A 20337-nucleotide genomic window follows, 5' to 3' on the forward strand; every position below is an offset into this window, starting at 1 on the left:
CTGGTGTGCTTGAGGGTAATTCAAATTGTCTACAGCCTGGTTATAAGTGAGCTGCAAAGTTTTACGGTGCGTGGCTTCCCTTAAGTCGGAAGGTTCTACGGCGCGTGTTTTCTTTAAGCCGGAAATGTAAACCGCCATGATTCAATGAGGGCAGTTTTTTACTAAGTGTGGTGAAAACAGGTTTCACACATTGCGGTAAATATTTTGGATCAAAATGGTCGGGCAAAAGGAAAATTTCTAGACCTAAAAAACAGACGCAGGGGAGTTCTTGAGCATTGAACAAGGCCTTATGCAGTAAAAGGAGGTCTACTTGCATGAGAAATGGGTGCTAAAACAGCTACCGCAGTAGTTCTACACAGGGCTAAGATCAAAAAGGGCAGTAAAAATAAAAACTACCGGGGCTCGTAGGTGACAGCGAAAAACACGAAGAACACGGATGAACCCTATGGCAGATCTGTTCTACAGGGCAAGCAGGACTTACGGTGGCTGGTGAGTCGCGGAGGTCGTCGCGTTTCTCTGGTCAAATCAGGGTGATGCAGCGGCCTGAGTTGATGACGATGAGAAGACCCGCGGCGGCAGCGGTAGGAGAGCTCGGGCAGGGGAGCAGTGGCGCGAGGAAGAAGACAAAGGAGAGAGAAGTGGCTGAAGGCCCGTCGGGCCGGCCTATTTATAAGGCGAGCTCATAAGTGGGCGCGAGAATCAAGGAGACCACGGCGTGGTTATCTCCCCACGAAACGCCTCGATTTTCGGGATGACAGTAAAGGTAAAGATCCGTTGCGGATCTGGCGGAGTAAAAAACGGACTTAATGGAGGATGACGTCACGGCGGATTATCCGGAGTTCAGAGGATGACGTCACGCCGGGTTATGGCCTTCACACAATTATAAGCCGGAGGATTTCTGTCGAAGGAATGGAAGATTGACATGAGCCGGCTCAAATCAATCTGGGGCCTAATGTTGATGATATAGACCTTAGAGTCACCCGCCAGGAGGGGCCGGGTTACTCATATGGTCATTGCCAGAAGCCCGGCGCCAAGCTGGAAAACGGTGGGCCAAAGATGGGTTTAAGACCCGGATATGGTTTAAGGCCCGTAGTTACAATCATTATCATAGTAGAACTTGTAGTGCAAGGCAAGGATAGCTGAGAGTCCGAGCCGGACACTCTTATGAGCCGGCCGGGACTCTGAGAGCTGCTGGGCGTCAGCCTCCCTATATAAAGGGACGACCCGGCAGCGGTTTAGGGACAGGAACAATCTGATCGAGAGCCAGGCATAGCGGTTTAGCTCCCTGGTTATCGAAACCCTAATCAATACCACCTCAAACTGGACGTAGGCTTTTACCTTCACCGTAAGGGGCCGAACCAGTATAAACCCTCGTGTTCCTTGTCCCGCTTAACCCCTTCAAGCTTCCTAGTTGCGATGGCTCCACGACTAAGTCCTAGCTCGAGGACATCTGCCGTGACAATTCCACGACATGTTCCGCTGTCCCTGTTCGTCTAATCTCTTTGACTCTCCTCCTCACGAACAAATGACGCGATGACTGCAGCAGACCAGCAGTAGGATCTCTTCGACTGAACAAGTATGTCTCGGCGAGCTCTCTTCCCTCGCATGATCTTGGTCCTATTTCTTTTCTTTCTAATCCTGATTCCCAATTTCTCAATCGACCGAACAGATTAACAGGGAATTGTTTTTAGGGCTCTTGAATCATTGCGCCCACGCCCACGTTGCTAGATTAGATCACAAGAGAGAAGGTAATATACCATGCCCTAGCAGATTTTAATTATATTATATGATCTTCTTTACTTAATCTAATATTTTAATTAGCTTTGCGCTAATTTTAAAAGTGAACTATTCCTTTCAATTTCAGCAGGGTCATGTCGAGTACAGGTAGAAAGTATCCATCGGGGAGTCATAAAAGAAAGAAGAAGAAGAAGAAGAAGAAGGAGGCAGATGAGGAGAAAGAAGCATTGAGCGGATCTCTTTTTAAATATTATAAGAGTGATACGAGCATGCCAAAAAATCCAGACGAGTTGGCGATAGTTCTTGCGGGTGACCGAACTGATGGCAATCCGGAAGATGATGTTCATACTCCTACAGAAGGCAATGCTGACGTCAACATGGATGATAGCAATGTGAGTGATCATGAGCCCATATTTAATTCATCTGTGGCGGAATCTGCTAGTGTTGATGAGGAACCAATTAGTGTGGATATTTATGATCCAAGCAATTGGGGTAATCTTGATAACAAAGCGAGGGACATATTAGTGGAAAAGGGGCCTAAAAGGGAAGAAGAAAACACTAAATATCCTTTGGATGAAAATTTAAGACATTTTTCATATAGCCATTACTCAAGAAAGATGAGCAATGGAGAGGTGCGTGATAGAAAATGGTTAGTTTTTTCAAAACACACAAAGAAAGTGTTTTGTTTTTGCTGTAAGCTTTTCAATTCTGATAAATGCAAGAGTGCAATGGGGAATGATGGGTTTTGTGATTGGAGGCATATTAATGAGAGACTGAAAGAGCACGAAGCTAGTGTCGACCATATTACCAACATGAGCTCTTGGAATGAATTGAAAGTTAGACTGAGCAAGCATGAAACAATTGACAAAGACTTACAACAACAAATCACAAAGGAGAAGGAACGGGTAAGGAAAGTTTTGTTAAGAATTGTTGCCATTGTGAAATTTCTTGGTAAGCGCAATTTGGCTTTTAGAGGATCCAGTGAGCAACTTTATGATGATTGTAATGGAAATTTTTTAGCTTGTGTGGAGATGGTTGCAGAGTTTGATTTGGTATTGCAAGACCATCTTAGGCGTATTCAAAACAAAGAGATCCATCACCATTATCTTAGCCATAAAATTCAAAACGAGTTGATTTCTCTTATGGCTGGTGACATTACAAATTCTATTCTCAAGATTGTGAAAGTGGCCAAATATTTCTCTGTTATCCTAGATTGTACCCCGGATGTGAGTCATCAAGAACAAATGAGTTTGTTGGTTCGATGTGTTCATATGTCTGATGGAAAAATACAAATTGTAGAGTACTTCCTTGCTTTTTTGGTAGTGGAGGACACATCTGGTTTGGGAATTTTCAAGGTATTGGTTGATTCTATGAAGTCCTTCGATCTTAATATTGATGATATTAGGGGCCAAGGTTATGACAATGGATTCAACATGAAAGGAAAATACAAGGGGTGCAAAGTCGGTTGCTTGAGGTAAATCCAAGAGCTTTGTATATGCCATGTGCTTGCCACGGTCTTAATCTTACCCTTTGTGATATGGCTAAGTCTTGTGTAGAGTTGTTTCTTTTTTTTTGAATTGTGCAACGAATATATGTATTATTCAGTGGTTCTACGAAAAGATGGAAAGTTTTTGTTAGCCATGTGACAGATTTGACTGTGAAATCTTTGAGCAATACTCGTTGGGAGAGTCGTATCAAAAGTGTTAAAAGCAATTAGATTTCAAGCTCCTAACATAAGGTCAGCTTTACTTGAGTTAAGTGAAGATAGTGGCACCGAACCAAAGGATAGGAGTGATGCTAAAAATTTGTTTGATGTGCTTGGCAGCTATGAGTTCATACTTGGCATGGTCATTTGGCATGACATTCTATTTGCTGTAGATTCAGTAGGCAGGAAGCTGCAATCACCATCCATGTGCATTGAGACTGCCTTAAAGCAAATAGATGGTATGAGGACTTATTTTGGCACTTATAGAGAGGAAGGGTTTGATTCTAGTGTGATCATTGCCAAGGAAATCGCAGCTGAAATGGGTGTAGAACCATCATTTCCAGTAAAGCGCCGTGTTTCTAGGAAGAAACAATTTGGTGAAGATGACAATGATGAAGCGATATTGGAAGCTGAGAAGGATTTTAAAGTCAATTATTTCTTCATTATGGTTGATAAGGCGGCCACTTCATTGAAAATTAGATTTGACGAACTTGAGTCATTCAAAAATATTTTTGGATTTTTAATGAGTTCAACGGCCTTGAAGTCATTGGACCGTTCTGAACTTAAAGACAGTTGTACAAAATTTGCAAGTGCTTTCTCTTCGGGTGGTTCATCTGATGTTGATTTAAATGATCTGATTTCTGAGTTAATTGTTATGCAGTCAACTTTGCCCGATAGAACAATGTCTGCTATGGAGATTTTTGAGTTTGTGAGGGAAGCAGATTGTTATCCAAATATTGCTATTGCATACCAGATTTTCTTTACTATGCTTGTTACTGTGGCATCAGTTGAAAGAAGTTTTTCGAAGTTGAAATTGTTGAAGAACTACTTGAGATCTACAATGTCGCAAGAGAGGTTAAATGGCTTGGCAACTTTATGCATCGAGAAAGATTTGCTTGATGAAATTGATATTGATACTATCGTTAGTGATTTTGCATCTCAGAATGTTAGGAGAAAATTTTGAAGGTAATATATAATACATTATGTGATATGCACAATCATTTTTGATGCACTTAATTATTTTCTTTGATACAAATTATATATACATATGATGATTATTAATTAGGTATTTATACTAAGGGCCCCGAAGGGCCCCGGATTGTAATTTCGCCCCGGGCCGCCAAAATCTCAGGACCGGCCCTGGCTATGGAACAGTATTTTTCAAATAGAAGTAGATCCACATAATGATACAGTCACATCAAGGTCCACCGTTAAGCGTAGGCAAGTCCATAAAATGCCACTGTAGACTCCAACTAGTCTCTCGGAGCCTTTTATTCACATATAAATTAATTAAGATGAATTTCATAGTACACAAGAATCCTAAGAAGCAAGATGAGATAAGACACAGATATTTAACAAGAGGACTTCATAGGCCACCACTTAATTTTGATTATCCAGAGAGATTGGAGATACTCAAAAGAGATTTAATCCATATTGGTTTGATGAATATGATCATTGGCTTGAGTATAGTGACAAAGTGCATAAGGCCTTTTGTTTGTATTGCTACCTTTTCAAGATTACAATGAGGGACTAACTGGGAGTGATGCATTTACAATTAACGTCTGAAACAGAAATAATGCAAAGTTCTCATAATGAGTCAATGAGCGAACTCAATTGTCAAATTTTCTGGCTCTGCCCCTGCCTAGCCCCAACTCCTTCTGAAGGTGCTGCCACAGCCATGTCTGACAACTAGCACAACGTTGTTAACCTGTCCCCGACCTTCATCCAATTGTAACCAAGGTAAGGTCCCGGTCTTTAATTATCCTCATACCCACCATTTAATTTATTTATGGATCTAGGTCAATGAGGGATTTGAAATAGATTAAGTAGATGTATTACTTTGTTATTTTAGTTGTATTGATGTTGTTGCCTGTAGGATGTACTATGGTTTTCCCTTATGCGAGGTGCAAAAACTTGATTAGCTCGCTTGTGAAATGTCGAGGCCAACATTATTAGGAAGAGTTTCATAAAGAATAAAATAGCATAATGCGATCTTGGCTTGCATCCATCGTTTCATTCAAATATGTCTAATAGATTCCCAACAAAGGCAAGTGTTGTAATGTTTTATACAATTTCTCCAAGTGTTGTAACACTGTAGTCAATTCAGTGAGGATGAAGTTACTATTGTATCCTTCCAACTACTTTCTTCCTGTATGTATGTTTATTTCATCAAAAAGTAAGCAAATTCCTATGGTATTACTACAAGCAGAGCAGAAAACCTGAGGAGTCTCTCCCAAGAGGACAGACAAATTAATCCAAATCGTAAGAATTCAGAAACTCGATTGTTTAACCATTGTGCCCCCAACCTCATAATACGCTCTTCCCTCCAAAATGAAACTTAAGATAGTTTGCTATAAGTTTCCGCCGCAACGCGCGGGCTATCATCTAGTTAAAAAACAGTATAACGCAGCTAATTAGGAGCCTCCACAGCACTCTGAGCCTCTCAGCCATTGGATTGCTCAAACAAACGATCTAGATCAGATCTTGTCATCACAGATCGCGCACGCGCTCCACGCACTATTTGGAGGGCCGCTGCTCTACATAACGAGATCTGGCTTTTGTCCTTAATCAGGTCGTCGAAAGCCCAAGTAGTCGTTAACGCTACGGACCTGAAATGGCAATTAACGTTCGTCAATTGCGTTACAGGTGCAGATGATTTACATAGCATAAAAAGCATCCATGTATGTCAACAAGTTGTACCAGCAAGCAAAAAATTTCACTACACCATGCTTTGGTAATTATCACCAAAGCATCATGTCCTGCTCTGCTTTCTAAAGGTTCAATAATGTGTGATACATACTTGTAGACTTTTTTAGTAAAAGGTGGAAGAACATTTTGGTAGAACTTGGATGTAGATTTTTTTTTTGCGGGTAACTTGGATGTAGATGTTGAGGTAATGTCTCAAAAGCTTCGTCATCGCTCATACATTGATGTTTGGTTCCGTACTAGAGGTTCAAACAAGTGTGAGATATGCCAACAACTGTCGTTGTTCCTATTTTGGTTGTTGATAGACTGAAGTTATTATTTACTTTATAGGCAAGTTAGTGTAATATTATTACCGAAGACACACGCAGTGTATGCTCTCCATTTGAGATCTTTCCGTGTTAATTTCAAGTTGTACTTAGAAAATGTATTGGTTCGAAGTATATGTAATTATGTGTATGTATTATGTTGATTGCATTTTTTAATATCTCCACACCACATTTAAATAACTACCCTAAAAATATAGTGGACAACATGCTGAAAAAAGTTGAAAAATGAATTTCTATTTCGGAAAGTGGTTTTGTTTTCCAGTGTGCAGTCAACCTATTTGGTCTGGAGGGTGGATTCAACTTATAGAAGGGGTCGCATGCACCAAAGAGTAGTAGAGATGGCGATGCTCTTGCCTCTTGGTGTCTCCCAAGCTAGGGAACCAGCGAGCCAGGTGAAGGTGTCATGTCCATGCTTGCATCTTCTCTTCTCATTAATGTTATATGGAGAAATAGCGGGAAACAACTATGTTGGTGGAGCAGTTTTGGTTTTGAATAAATATGATCCACCAGCTATATCAAGGTAGGATACTGTAATTTGTACCGTTCAAATTTTATTAAATGTTTTAACTAGCTGATTTTTTCAACATTTTATCGTTATTTTCTACAACATTGACGAGCGCGGCAACGCACGCCTTCATTTTCTAGTATATTAATATTACGAAGATACCAATTACACCCAGGCTCTTCGCCAACAATATATTGAAAGACATTAAGGCCCTCTTTGATTCGTAGGATTGTCAAAACGCAGAAATAGGAAAAATAAAGGATTTGAGTGGCATGCCCACTTGAATCCATAGGATTAGCATAAAGTGTTTGATGCCACACAAAAAACAAAGGAAGTGATAAAAGAGGTTGGAATGGATGCTAGATTTTCAATGAAATCTGGTACACATGATTTCACAGGAAAATTTCCTATAGGATTCAATTCTATAAATCAAACGACCAATGTAGAAAAAAAATCCTAAGGTTCTAACCCTTTGAAAATCCTATGGAATTCCTTTGAATCAAAGGAGCCCTAAGGATGCACACAGCCAGGAACAAAAATGAAAAATATATATATAGGGATTGACTATTCGTCACCCTGGGTGAGGAATAGTTATTCTTCATCCACCTCTATTTTAACATCTATGCACCGTAATTTTACGTTTCATAAATTTTGTCTTATTACATAAAAAGAGAACGTAAGAAAACCTATAATCTGCGTAATTTTCTTATGTTACGTAAAATTACAAATGTAAAAAAATAGTGTAAAATGTACATAAAATACAATTTTTGACTTATATTTCTTTTGTTATGCCAAATTTTATGCAATAAAACAATATGAATGTAAATATTTGTATTTGAAATGTAATTTATTTATGAAATGATCGTAAGATTACCTCGGGTGAAGAATAAATTATTTTGCACCCCACTATATATATATATATATAGACACACACACATAAACACTATTCTGATCACGGGATCAGAATAATATTCTGATCACAACCTGAACTTCCCGAGTAACGCGCCTGAACTTCCCTGTGTACGAACCCGAACTTCTGGCTATCTTCGCAACCGTGGCTTCCCCCGCGAATTATTCCGGTCGGTAGTGTTGTCTGGGATGTGACTATAATCCAGATACCCATACCTGCATCTAAATGCTCGTTTTGATTCGTAATTTTGCATTTTGGCGGATTCACTCTCGGGGCGGATGAACTTGTGTCTGTTTACAAGTTTAATGCGTTCACTGGATATTCTAGAACCTCTAACATGCTGGGAATTTGGTGTAGGTACGAGTTTCGTGGACAATTTGTCGTTAATTTCAACGGATTTGATTTCGGGTTCTGTGTTCTTCGTCCGCGGGAGTGGTTCCGCGGCTTCTGTGGATTTGTTGTTTTTATTTGAACATAGAGGGCAGATTTGATTGCAGTAGTGAGATTGGACCGTTCATGCATTGTTAATTTGATCGGGCAGGCGAATACACCCCTGAAATCGGGCGATTGGATCTCGTGTCCGCCCATGTTGGTTCCGGTTCTTCGATGAGACAGCTTGGTGGCTTTATCATTTTGATGTTTGGGCGTAGTAGGATATCGTTCGAGGTCGCGTACTGAGAAGGTGTAGTCACCCAAGTGATTAAATCTAAAAAACAAATTCGATAGCGTGTATTTTTCCAATGATTCTACTATCTGTCTTACGAGTTGGACTTCTGCACCTTTTGTGCTAGAACTTCCGTCGTTTTTATGCATGTTTTTAGGTGATGTTGCAATACGATCTGTTCGGTTGATGTTGTTATAAAAATTTTGTGTACGCTTTTTTATTTTTCAGAGTACTCATATACGTAAATGTGGAGCTGGTCCATAGACACACAAATCATCTTTTTTATATTTATTCTGTCTTCGGGGTTAGTTTTTTGGATCATCCACATTCTGTGGTAGTAGTTGGACTTCTATGGTACCAGTGATTGAACTTCCTGGTTTCCACATTGCAAGGCGGTGCAGCATCGCGCTTTATTTTTTTCTTTTTCCTTTTTGTTTTTTTGTAATTTTCAATTTTCTAATTTGGGTTCGAGTTTGTTCCATGGGGAACTATGGGATTATTCCCTAATATGCATGCATACCTTACTTATTTTTTTGTAACATGTTTGCATACTTCGAACAGTGGTAGGACTTCAGTATGTGTTTAACGTGAAACTTACAAGATCTTTGCCCAAGTATGCATGCACTTTTTCCAGATCATCTAAGGGTCGTTGTAGAAGCTGGACTTCTATGTTGTTCATACGTGAACTTCTGCTTTTCATTCTTTGCAAAGTAATGCAGCAAGTCCTCTGTATTTCTTTCTTTTTTATGTTATTTTTCATTCTTTGCATTGGTTTGGATTTTTTTCACTTAGTCCCATGAGCAGCCATGGAATTGGCCGACGGATATGTGTATTTTTTTATTTTTTCTAGTATGTTTTTGTACTTATAATAGTTGTTGGTCTTCACTGAATAACTATCCTGAACTTCTGTATGATAATCGTTTTTAACATGTTAATTTGAGGTTTTACAAAACGTCGAACTTCTATATCTTCACTACTTGAACTTCTTATTTATAATTTTGTTTGTTATTTTTGGATTTAAATATTTGTAGACATTGAAATCGACATTGCGCGTATTGACAAATGCGGTAGCGCGAGGCCGAGCAGGGGGGAGGGGGAAGGGACCCCCTCCCCTCCCCCTGCGAGGCCGAGACAGGAACGAGCCGGAGCAGGCGACGACGCGGCGTGCCGCGTCGTCGCATGCGGAGGCGAGTCCGTCACATCCGTGACCCCACTATCTATCTTAGGGTTTTTAGGGTTTAGGGTGCGTGCGGTGGGGGTGGAAACAGAATAACCGCATTGCGTCCTGTCAAAACCTAGCGCGCAACAATGCGGTAGCGCGAGGCCGAGCAGGGGGGGACCCCCCTCCCCCTGAGAGGCCGAGACAGGAACGAGCCGGAGCAGGCGACGACGCGGCGTGCCGCGTCGTTGCATGCGGAGGCTTGTCCGTCACATCCGTGACCCCACTATCTATCGTAGGGTTTTTAGGGTTTAGGGTGCGTGCGGTGGGGGTGGAAACAGAATAACCGCATTGCGTCCTATCAAAACCTAGCGTGCAGCAATGCGGTAGCGCGAGGCCGAGCAGGGGGGAGGGGGAGGGACCCCCTCCCCTCCCCCTGCGAGGGCGAGAAAGGAACGAGCCAAAGCAGGCGACGACGCGGCGTGCCGCGTCGTCGCATGCGGAGGCGAGTCCGTCACATCTGTGACCCCACTATCTATCTTAGGGTTTTTATGGTTTAGGGTGCGTGCGGTGGGGGTGGAAACAGAATAACCGCATTGCGTCCTGTCAAAACCTAGCGCGCAGCAATGCGGTAGCGCGAGGCCGAGCAGGGGGGACCCCCCTCCCCTCCCCCTGCGAGGCCGAGACAGGAACGAGCCGGAGCAGGCGACGACGCGGCGTGCCGGAGGCTTGTCCGTCACATCCGTGACCCCACTATCTATCATAGGGTTTTTAGGGTTTAGGGTGCGTGCGGTGGGGGTGGAAACAGAATAACCGCATTGCGTCCTATCAAAACCTAGCGTGCAGCAATGCGGTAGCGCGAGGCTGAGCAGGGGGGAGGGGGGAGGGACCCCCTCCCCTCCCCCTGCGAGGGCGAGAAAGGAACGAGCCAGAGCAGGCGACGACGCGGCGTGCCGCGTCGTCGCATGCGGAGGCGAGTCCGTCACATCTGTGACCCCACTATCTATCTTAGGGTTTTTATGGTTTAGGGTGCGTGCGGTGGGGGTGGAAACAGAATAATCGCATTGCGTCCTGTCAAAACCTAGCGTGCAGCAATGCGGTAGCGCGAGGCCGAGCAGGGGGGAGGGGGGAGGGACCCCCGTCCCCTCCCCCTGCGAGGGCGAGAAAGGAACGAGCCAGAGCAGGTGACGACGCGGCGTGCCGCGTCATCGCATGCGGAGGCGAGTCCGTCACATCTGTGACCCCACTATCTATCTTAGGGTTTTTATGGTTTAGGGTGCGTGCGGTGGGGGTGGAAACAGAATAACCGCATTGCGTCCTGTCAAAACCTAGCGCGCAGCAATGCGGTAGCGCGAGGCCGAGCAGGGGGGGAGGGGGGTCGGGACCCCCCTCCCCCTGCGAGGCCGAGACAGGAACGAGCCGGAGGAGGCGACGACGCGGCGTTCCGCGTCGTCGCATGCGGAGGCGAGTCCGTCACATCCGTGACCCCACTATCTATCTTAGGGTTTTTAGGGTTTAGGCTGCGTGCGGTGGGGTGGAAACAGAATAACCGCATTGCGTCCTGTCAAAACCTAGCGTGCAGCAATGCGGTAGCGCGAGGCCAGGCAGGGGGGAGGGGGGTCGGGACCCCCTCCCCTCCCCCTGCGAGGCCGAGACAGGAACGAGCCGGAGCAGGTGACGACGCGGCGTGCCGCGTCGTCGCATGCAGAGGCGAGTCCGTCACATCCGTGACCCCACTATCTATCTTAGGGTTTTTAGGGTTTTTAGGGTTTAGGGTGTGTGTTTTAGTTTGATATGAACTTCATCTGTTTTTGTATTTGAACTTCTTCTTTTTGTTTTCTTAGGGTTTATTTATTCATATGCCTTTACTTCTTTTATTAGAGTACTTGAACTTCTGTTCTTTATTTTTTGAACTTCTTTCTCTTGTTTTTTAGGTGCATATTTTGTGTATGTATTTTTCTTCCCTTGGCAGTGTATTTGCCATCAATTTTTGGTTTTAAGGATATTAGTAGTGCTGTTGTGTGATCTTATCTCATTATAATAGATGCATTCAAATGGTGCATTCATTTATCTATACATGTATTTACTATTTTAGCTGTCGGGGGGTAAAATTGTAAATTCACCGGCGCTGCAATTCCCACGACAGAGAGGCATTAAGTGAGCATCTCCCTCGCCACCACCTGTGAGCAAACCCCTCTCCCCCCTGTCGCTCGCTCTCTCCCCCCCTCTCCGTCGGTCCGCTGCCTTCGTCGCTTCCAACTCCCCCCGATTTCTCCGTCCCTGTCCCCTGTCCCCTGCCCTTGTGCTGGAGTAACCGGCGCACGCCCCCGCTCCTATTCCTCCCCCACGCCCCTCTCTCCCTCGCCCAGCCCGCTCTCTTCTGCTCTGAAGCAAGGGCGGCAACTGCCTGCGCGGTTGCAAGGTGCGAGTGGCGTCGTGGGGAGTGGAAGAACCGACGCGGATTCGTGCGTGCGGGGGTTGTTTCGAGAGGTACAAATGCTGCCCCCCTAATGCTTGCTTTTAGTTTCGCCAGATCTGTCGAGTGCGCCTCCTGTGTTCTCTCGCGTCCGCGTCCTATCCCCTTCTTCTGATGGTTTGGTGGGAGATTAGGTAGGGTTCTTGTGCGTGTGGTGGGTGGATTCCATTCCCCCGTGGTCAGATTTGTCTATGAGATGCTTGTGTGTGCTATTTCTCCCTTCAGAGTTGAGTTGATTTCATTTCCCCTTTGGTGATTTCAGCATTCATATGCATGTAAGAGAGGGTGTGGTGTGATGGTTGATGCTGAATCTGATGTATCTAATTGTCTTAGTATTGTTGATTTCGAAGTATAGATTGTGTCTGTCACATGCTAGTTAGTTTCTGGATTCTTTTTTTGTTTGTGCTTGCCTATATGTGCTACTGTTCATGTTTTCATACTTGTTGATATGTTCTAGTTGTTTCATCCTAGGGTTTCATTTAGTTGTTTTTTGTATTTGTTGTATGATTTTTCTACCTACTAACTATATGCAATCCATCCCCTGTTTTTAGTAGGTTGTCCTAGGGTTTGGAGTTTCATTCATCAAGGGGGTTGTGTTGTCATGGCTTCCAAACCTTCTCCAGGTATCTTAATGTAGTTGGATCTTCTATTTTAAATAGCAGTATTCTTATATATGTCTGCCCATATCTTCACTTAGTTTTCTTGTTGGACTGCCATTCTTATTAGTGTGAACTTCTAAGAAAGGTTATGTGTATGCTTTTTACCCTTAGTTTGAGTTAGTAGAGTGTTGCTTACTATTTAGTTGATGATTTGCAGGTGAAACTATGTCACCAAGTGTTGTTGGACTTCCCAAATGATTCATATTTATAGTGTATATCTTTGTTTTTTTTGTTATCATGTTCATGGTATTGATATTTAGTTTGCATGTGAAATACTATTTGTGGTCATGCTACATCTTTTTTATGTGCTACTTGCTTGGGTCACATAGTTGAACTTCTGGTTTTAATTATTGTTTGTTTATAATGAAATTTGGTTGAACTTCTGTTATGCACATTTTGTTTTACTGCTTTGTTATATATCGTTGAGCTTCTGGACATTCATGTTATTGTTGTAGCCCCTCTGGTGTAGATTGTTTTTATATTTAGTATGTAGATTTTAGTTTGTTTGTTGTGTTTACTGCTTTGTTAGGTATTGTTGAACTTCAGGGTATTGGACATTGTTGTAAAAGTAGAAGTCCCTTTGGTGTAGGATTGCGCATTAGAACTCAGCTGCCTTTTTACTTGCATTTTTTGTAGTTGGTGATGAGTTGAATAGTTCTGAAAAAATGCCTGCGATCAAGATGGAGCTTCAGAAGTTAATACTGATGCTCCAATATCTGATGCGGCTAAATCACCCATGATCCCTTTGACTGTGATTGCTGAGGTTGCTTCGAGCCTTGAGAATTTTTCAAGCCTCGAGGATCTTGCTTCTGCAGCTCTTGCTTCACCTAGTATGTGAAACCCCTTTTCTTTTCATTTTAAATTCTTGAGCCATGTTTTTTTAGCTTGTTCATGTCGGTTGTTTTTGTTTTTGTTCCTGACTTTTTTTATTTTTTTGCTTTGATTTTTTGTGTTCTTTGCAGATGTGTCCACAGAGGAGGAAGCTGTGAACACCAGCAACGATGTTTTATCTGAGTTGGGTTTATCAGAAACCCCTGCTGCTGCTGAGGAGGGGGCTCCGTCAGTCAAAGGTTGTGATTCCGTTCCGGATCCTTTGTGCTCTCTTCAGATGTCAGAGACGCAGTCGCAGTCTGTTGATGGCACTGAACCTGTCACGCAACCTGAGGATGTGCCTCTTCAGCTTCTCCTGGAGGACCAACGTAAGAGGAAGAAGCAAGAAGATTTTGACAAGAAGAGGGCGGCCCACCTTGAGAAAGGTTCTGATGTTCCTAGATCTGTTCATGCGGCTGAGCTCACGGTTGAGGAAGACGTGTCGTGTGGCAGTGATGGCACGGTTGTCCCTGTTAAGAAGAAAATCAAGAAGACCACTGCGAGGAAGCTAGTAGTTGGTGAAGTTACTCCTCGGAGGAGCCCACGTGTTTCAAGGCCTGCAGAACTTGCTGAAGATGAAGGGCTAGGCCTCGGTGGTACGCCACGCCGTAGTCCTCGTGTGCTTGCCACTGCCGCGCCTACACCTTCTCCGCTTGGTGCTGGTGCATCTGGTAATGGGAAGAAATGCAGCGTCAAGCGCAAGGTTGCACCTGCAAAGGTCAACAAGGGTGTGAAGAAGCGTTCTCGTGTTAATCCAGAGGACAAGGATGATGTTGATTTCAATGCTGATGACGAGGACGACGACGACGATGATGCTGCCGCTAATCAGGTATGAATGTCTCATGTTTACTGTTTTTAGAGCATTTGTCGCTATTGCTGTAGTTTTTGTGTTTTTAGCACTGCCTTGGCGTACATAGCTGACCTTCTGCTCCATATAGATGAATAAATTAGCCGATGTGCTTTGCTTTTATGGTATTACTGCCTTTGTGTACATAGTTGGACTTCTGGATATGTACATGAAGAAATTAGCTTAACTTGTTGGTATACATGTTTGATTACTGCCTTAGTGTACATAGTTGAACTTCTGCTTTTTTAATTTCCAACATTTTTGAAAGCATGTTAACTTGTGGTCATACATGGTTGTACTGCCTATGTAGACTTAGTTGGACTTCTGAGATACATGTTCGATTACTGCCTTGGTATACATGGTTGAACTTCTGCTTTGTAAATTTTCCAACATTTTGAAAGCATCTTTACTTCTGGTCATACATGGTTGTACTGCCTATGTAGACATAGTTGGACTTCTGAAATGTACTGCGTATGTAGGCATTAGTGGAATTTTGGTGAAGCTTGTGTGTCTCATTGTTCTGCCTTTTTTCCTTGTCATTGTATTTTTTTTCAGTATCAGCTTGTGGAGCGGCCTGATAGGAGGAAGAGAGGAGGCAAAGCGCCCGAAGAAGGTGGCCAAGGAGGAGGTGAGGCGAAACATTTTAACAAGACGGTTCGCTGCTCACTAGGAGAGGTCAAGACGTGTGCGAAAATGCTACAACCTAGGCACAAGACGAGGGTTATCAAGGCTGGTTTTGGTTGTGTGTTTAACTTGAAGGTTGATTCCAACATTTCTCGTCCTTTGATGGGCAACATCTACACGAGGATTGACCCTTCAACCATGATTTTGGACATGGGTGAGGCGAACAAGGTTCTGCGTATTACAAGTGATGCTATTCACCATCTGTTTGGATTCCCTCAAGGTAATCGTACCCCTCCTAGGCCCTCGAATGATGGTTTCGATGATGCTGTTATGAGGTTGAACGGCAAGCTTGGGTATGCTAGGAGTGACGGCATCAAGACAAAGGATTTGCGGAATATCCTCGCTGAACTTGTGAAGGATGAGACGAAGGATGATCTTGCTCTGCAGGTGTTTTACCTTATTGTTTTCATGAAGGTGGTTATCCCTGGAACGTCTACACGAGCGTCCAGGGAGGCAGCAATGGCTGAGAATCTTATGTTTGAGGATACGACAGACATGGACTACTGCCAGTTGGTTGTTAACGATATTCAGAGTGCTGTTGTTAGGTATCAACAAGGTACTAGCAGAGGAAAAGCTGTCACAGGCTATGCCATCGCGCTGCTTCTTATGTATCTGGACTGCCTTATCATTGGCAAGACGCCTAATATTGACTTGAGGACCCCTCGCATCAATTTCATGGATCAGGTCAAGCTTCTTGAGCTTGCTGCGACTGACTTGGTCAAGAAGGGTGATGATGACCCAGCCAACTGGGTGTTTTGGGAGATTGCCTATGAGTGCCGCCGGCCTAGGGAGTGGAACTTCCCCAAGATTTGAATTCTCCCGGGATGTTAATACTGGTGCCCCCTGTAGATCTAGGAGGTTCTTCTGCCCGTGTGAGTGTTGCAGGTGGCGTGTCTTCCGAGAATTTGTTTGAAGCTGCCAATGTTTCGCTTGTTAGGATTGACGGTCTTCTTGAAACTGTTTGTGGGGAGTTGGCTCGTGTTCCTTCAACTGTTGAGCGTCTTAGTCGCGTTGATGGGATTCTTCCTCCCGGACACGGATTTGATGCTGAGTCTTCGAAGGAGGTCTTATCTATTGAAGCTAGATTTCTTGAAGAGCTTCGTCAGAGCACTTCCCACCTCCGGACTAGCTTTGGGTTGTTCAAGGAAATGCAGGATGCTCGTTGCAAGCCTTTTGAAGATGGGGCAAGTGTTGTTGTGAGACAGATTTAGAGGCAGGATTCTGTTTGTTTGGGTCGTGAAGGAGGCCACGTGGAGCATACCAAAGAGGTTTGTTTATGTTGGCTTTTGATATTTCTTTGCACTAATGTTCATTGTTAGCTTTCAGTTATTACTGTTTGTAGTCATAGGTGACCGTTATTGATTTCATGTGTCGTAAACTGTTTCTTTTTAGTACTAGTGTTTCCTAGATGACCTTCTCTGTTTATAGTTACTGAACTTCAAGAGCTACAACACCTGAACTTCTATGACTTTGATGACTGGCCCTTTTTGTTCCCTTTTGTATCTTAGAGTAGCTTGATATGTGACCTGCTATGTTTACTGTATTTGGACTTCCATTATGTGTCAGTTGTGATAGCTGACCTTCTCTGATTATGTAATGTGAACTTCTGCTGATTAGGTATTTGTTTTTTACATGATTTTTTTGTAGGTTGTTGATGATGGTGCTAGGGTTGACGAGGATGTTTTACCTGTGCATGAAGTTGGCCCTGTGCATGAACCTGCTCCCGCTAGTGATGTATTAGTTGATGAGGTTCATGGTAGTGAAAATAAGGTACCATTTTTCTTATCCATCTGTCTCATTTTTTATTTTACTTGTTTGTGCATTTTATCACTATGTGGCCCTTTGTAATGACTTTCTGTTCTTGCCGCAGAATGATGATGTTAGTGTTCCTCCAGAGAAGGTTGCAGACAAGTCCGTGTCAGGCACCGGCGGCTCCAACGGGGTGGACCCGACTGAACCTTAGTCGTCCATTGGCACTGAGGTTTCTGATGCTGAGCAGGGCAAGACAACTGGAGACATCATTTTGGAGAAAGATCCTGTTGAGTCTGCTGTTGAGACTGGTGGTAGTGCTGCTGCAAGCCCGGAGAAGTCTCCTGCAGCAGAGCCATCAGTTGATGTTGATGCTGTTCAAACACAACCAAAAGTTTTTGTTGTTTCAGATTCTCCAGCTACTCCAGCTGCTGGTGGTGTCCTTCCCGACGACGCTGCAATGTCTACTGGGGATGACGATGAAGAGACTAAAAGCAATAGCTATGGAGAGGAGGTTGATCATTCCAGTGCTGCCACTGGTCTAGGCAAGGATCCATGAAGAGAGGAGCATGCTTCTCTCTTCTTTCCCCATCCCCTTCCTTATTGTTGTTTGGTTTAGTCCATGATATCCCTTGTGAACTGCCTGTGTGGTCTAAGTTGAACTTCTGGTTTTGTGCTTTGTCGTGTGGGTTGTAAATAATGTTAAGTGAACCTGTTTTCTATGTGGGTGAAGGTTTGTAATGCATGGGTTGTGATGTCTATGATCCTGTGGTTTTATCTTTTCTGATGTAGCAGCTGAGATGTGCTTGTGTTTGAATGTTGTGCTTGAATGTTGCTCTTAATTGAAACTGTCGTGAATCAATGTGCTTGAGTGTTGCTCTTAATTTCTATTTCTTTTGGTGAGCAGATAGCGACCTTGATGTCGTCTGAAAGAAGGTTGATGACTTTTATTACAGTGTAACTAGGCTTAAGAATAATCGTTCCAAGAGGTGAGTGCAGCTGGTCAATATTTACATCATCCATGTACCCCCTGTGAACTGCCTGTGGTTTCATACCTGAACTTCTTTACTCTATGTTTGCTGAACTTCTAATTTACTTCTCTGGTGCTGAACTTCTGGCCTTTTTGTATTGTACTGCCTGTTGTGATATAGCTGAACTTCTGTGCTAACATGTGTTATGAACTTCCTGAGTTCTTGATGTTGAACTTGTTTTACTTTCTATTTGCTTGTTTTAGATCAATGATTATGTTCCCAAAACAAGGAGTGTGAAGCTTCTGTTGAAGATGTTGCAATATCTTTTGGTCCTCGTGGAATGCTTCGATCTAATGTGGCTGAGTGTACACTCTACTGTCTACGTGCGAAGTACCAGGGATCGGATAAATTCATCCTGCCGTATTGGGTTTGTGTAAGTCAACCATATAGTGATTTCTTTTCTGTTTTGTTCCTTACCATTTTAGTTAAAACTTGTTTGTCTCATTTTTTGTATTTTTCATATGTTGGTGTTGTCTGCATTATTTTAGGAGAAGATTTTCATAGGTCATTTGATTCCCGTGTGAGGAAGTACTTCTTGGCGAGTGGTCCAGATAGCATGGATGCACATGATTTGGTATGCAATATCTTGTTCTTTGCCTCTGTATTAGTTTTGCACTGCGATTCACTGTGTTAATATTTGTTTTATTTTTCTTTGTACCATTTGATATTAATTCTCAGTTTTTAATGATTCGTGTGTTTATGTTGCTTCAGGTTGTTTTCCCCACTTTTGACCCGCCTGGGATTCCTGCTTCCATGGGTGGTGTTGGTCATTGGGTTTCGATATTTCTTGACGTGAAGAATTCAAGGTTCCAGCTTCTCGACTCCTATTATGGACCAGAAGATGAATGTGCGGTACGCCTGTTTCGGTGGATGACCGGCAACATCAAGAAGCTTTGGAGCGATGCCAGCAACGACAGGGAGACACCCTTCAGTCCTCTTACCATCGACCATTTCGCTCTGGATTGGATTGATGTGCCCCAGCAGCAAAACAAGTATGAGTTCCACTTTTTCTCTTTATCACTTCTTTTTATTTGTAGTTGTACTTAAGCTGCGATGTGTTTTATTCATTGGCTTTCTTTTTCTGTTCTAACACTATTCTTTTACTGCGTTTGATGGCAGTATCGACTGCGGATTCTTCATCTTACGAATGTTAATTCGTATCATGATGGGGTTCTTGCAAATTATTCCCATGAAAATATCGCGGATATCAGGAAGACGTGGCTGTACTCAATCGCTTCTTCTAACCTATTTGAGACAGACTTCCAAGCTCTGTTTGGCTAGTACAAATGTAAGTATTGGAACTTGGACTGCTTACCTGCACTGCATCTTTTATTCTACCTGAACTTCATATTTTTCTCTGAACTTGGACTTCTGCTTGAGATCTGGCTGGGCAGCTGGTTTCAAAAGGAGAGGAGCATTTTCTTGTACATGAACTTCATTTCTATCTTTTTTATTTTGCTTGTGTGTTTTGTTTCAGTAACTTCTTTCCTTCCATTGCTTACTTGGACATGAGCATTTCTTTCTACTTGAACTTCAGAGATGATGCCTTTCTATGGTTTTGTTAGCTGTAGTTGAATGTTTTCCCGTTCATCGGTTTATCTTGAACTATGCCTTTGGTTGTGCCTGAACTTCATTTAGTTTTTTAATGCAACTAATTTGTTTAGGTCAGCTTGAGTAGTAACCATGTCATCTTTATTAGTTGGACTGCACATTGTGCTGTTCCTGAACTTCAGTTATATTTAATGGTGATGTTTTCTCTTCCTTTTCTTTGACAGTGGATCCGTTGGACTTGACCGATTACCACTACTCATTCCTCGGGTCACAGGAATACCAGCCTAGGGAGGAATCGATGAGTACAGCTCCGATAGAAGATGATAGACCTCGAACCCTTATTCCTTCCAAGTTGGGGAAGCAGGTTGGTGGTATTCGTGGTACTCCAAAAAACCCTTGCTCCAGGAAGGTTGGTGCAGTCGAAGCAGCCGAAGCAGAAGTTATTTCGTCCGATGATGACTTTGAGAAGATTGCTTACCCGAAGAATGTTAAATGTGTTGCTGGTAGACGTGGGAAGAATGCTGTCATCACCAGGAGGAAACCGGTAGTTGAGTCTGGCAACATAACTTCCTCCAAGAGAGCATCAAGATTGCCTTTGAAGTGGCGTTCTCCTGTCGCTCCCCTAAAAAAATACAGTTACCCTCATCTATCCGAGGCCCGGAAGTTGAAACAGTATGTGCTTAGTAAAGCCAGTCTGGAGAAGTATTTTGAGTGAGTTTTCTTCTTCTTAACTTTGTTGCTGCCAGAGATGCTACTCT

The 20337-nt window shown here is 43.2% G+C and overlaps 1 protein-coding gene across 1 annotated transcript; it reads left to right on the forward strand.

Moving 5' to 3' along the window:
• The first annotated feature begins 1871 nt into the window (after nt 1-1871).
• Nucleotides 1872-4406, forward strand: LOC141025989 (uncharacterized). The gene is made up of 4 exons (XM_073501931.1): nt 1872-2369; nt 2460-2642; nt 3093-3211; nt 3563-4406. Exons 1-4 carry the CDS (start codon nt 1872-1874, stop codon nt 4404-4406), a joined length of 1644 nt encoding a protein of 547 aa, XP_073358032.1.
• Nucleotides 4407-20337: the final 15931 nt, after the last annotated feature.

This window comes from Aegilops tauschii, chromosome 6, assembly GCF_002575655.3.
Source record: "Aegilops tauschii subsp. strangulata cultivar AL8/78 chromosome 6, Aet v6.0, whole genome shotgun sequence".
NCBI classification, from domain to species: Eukaryota; Viridiplantae; Streptophyta; class Magnoliopsida; order Poales; family Poaceae; genus Aegilops; species Aegilops tauschii.

Excerpts from the sequence above, each read along its gene's own strand:
- LOC141025989 (XM_073501931.1), top strand. The coding sequence starts at position 1,872 with ATGTCGAGTACAGGTAGAAAGTATCCATCGGGGAGTCATAAAAGAAAG. Across the intron at positions 2,370-2,459 it reads GAAAGATGAGCAATGGAGAG|AGTGCAATGGGGAATGATGG; the intron begins GTGCGTGATAGA and ends GATAAATGCAAG. Across the intron at positions 3,212-3,562 it reads TGCAAAGTCGGTTGCTTGAG|CTATGAGTTCATACTTGGCA; the intron begins GTAAATCCAAGA and ends TGTGCTTGGCAG.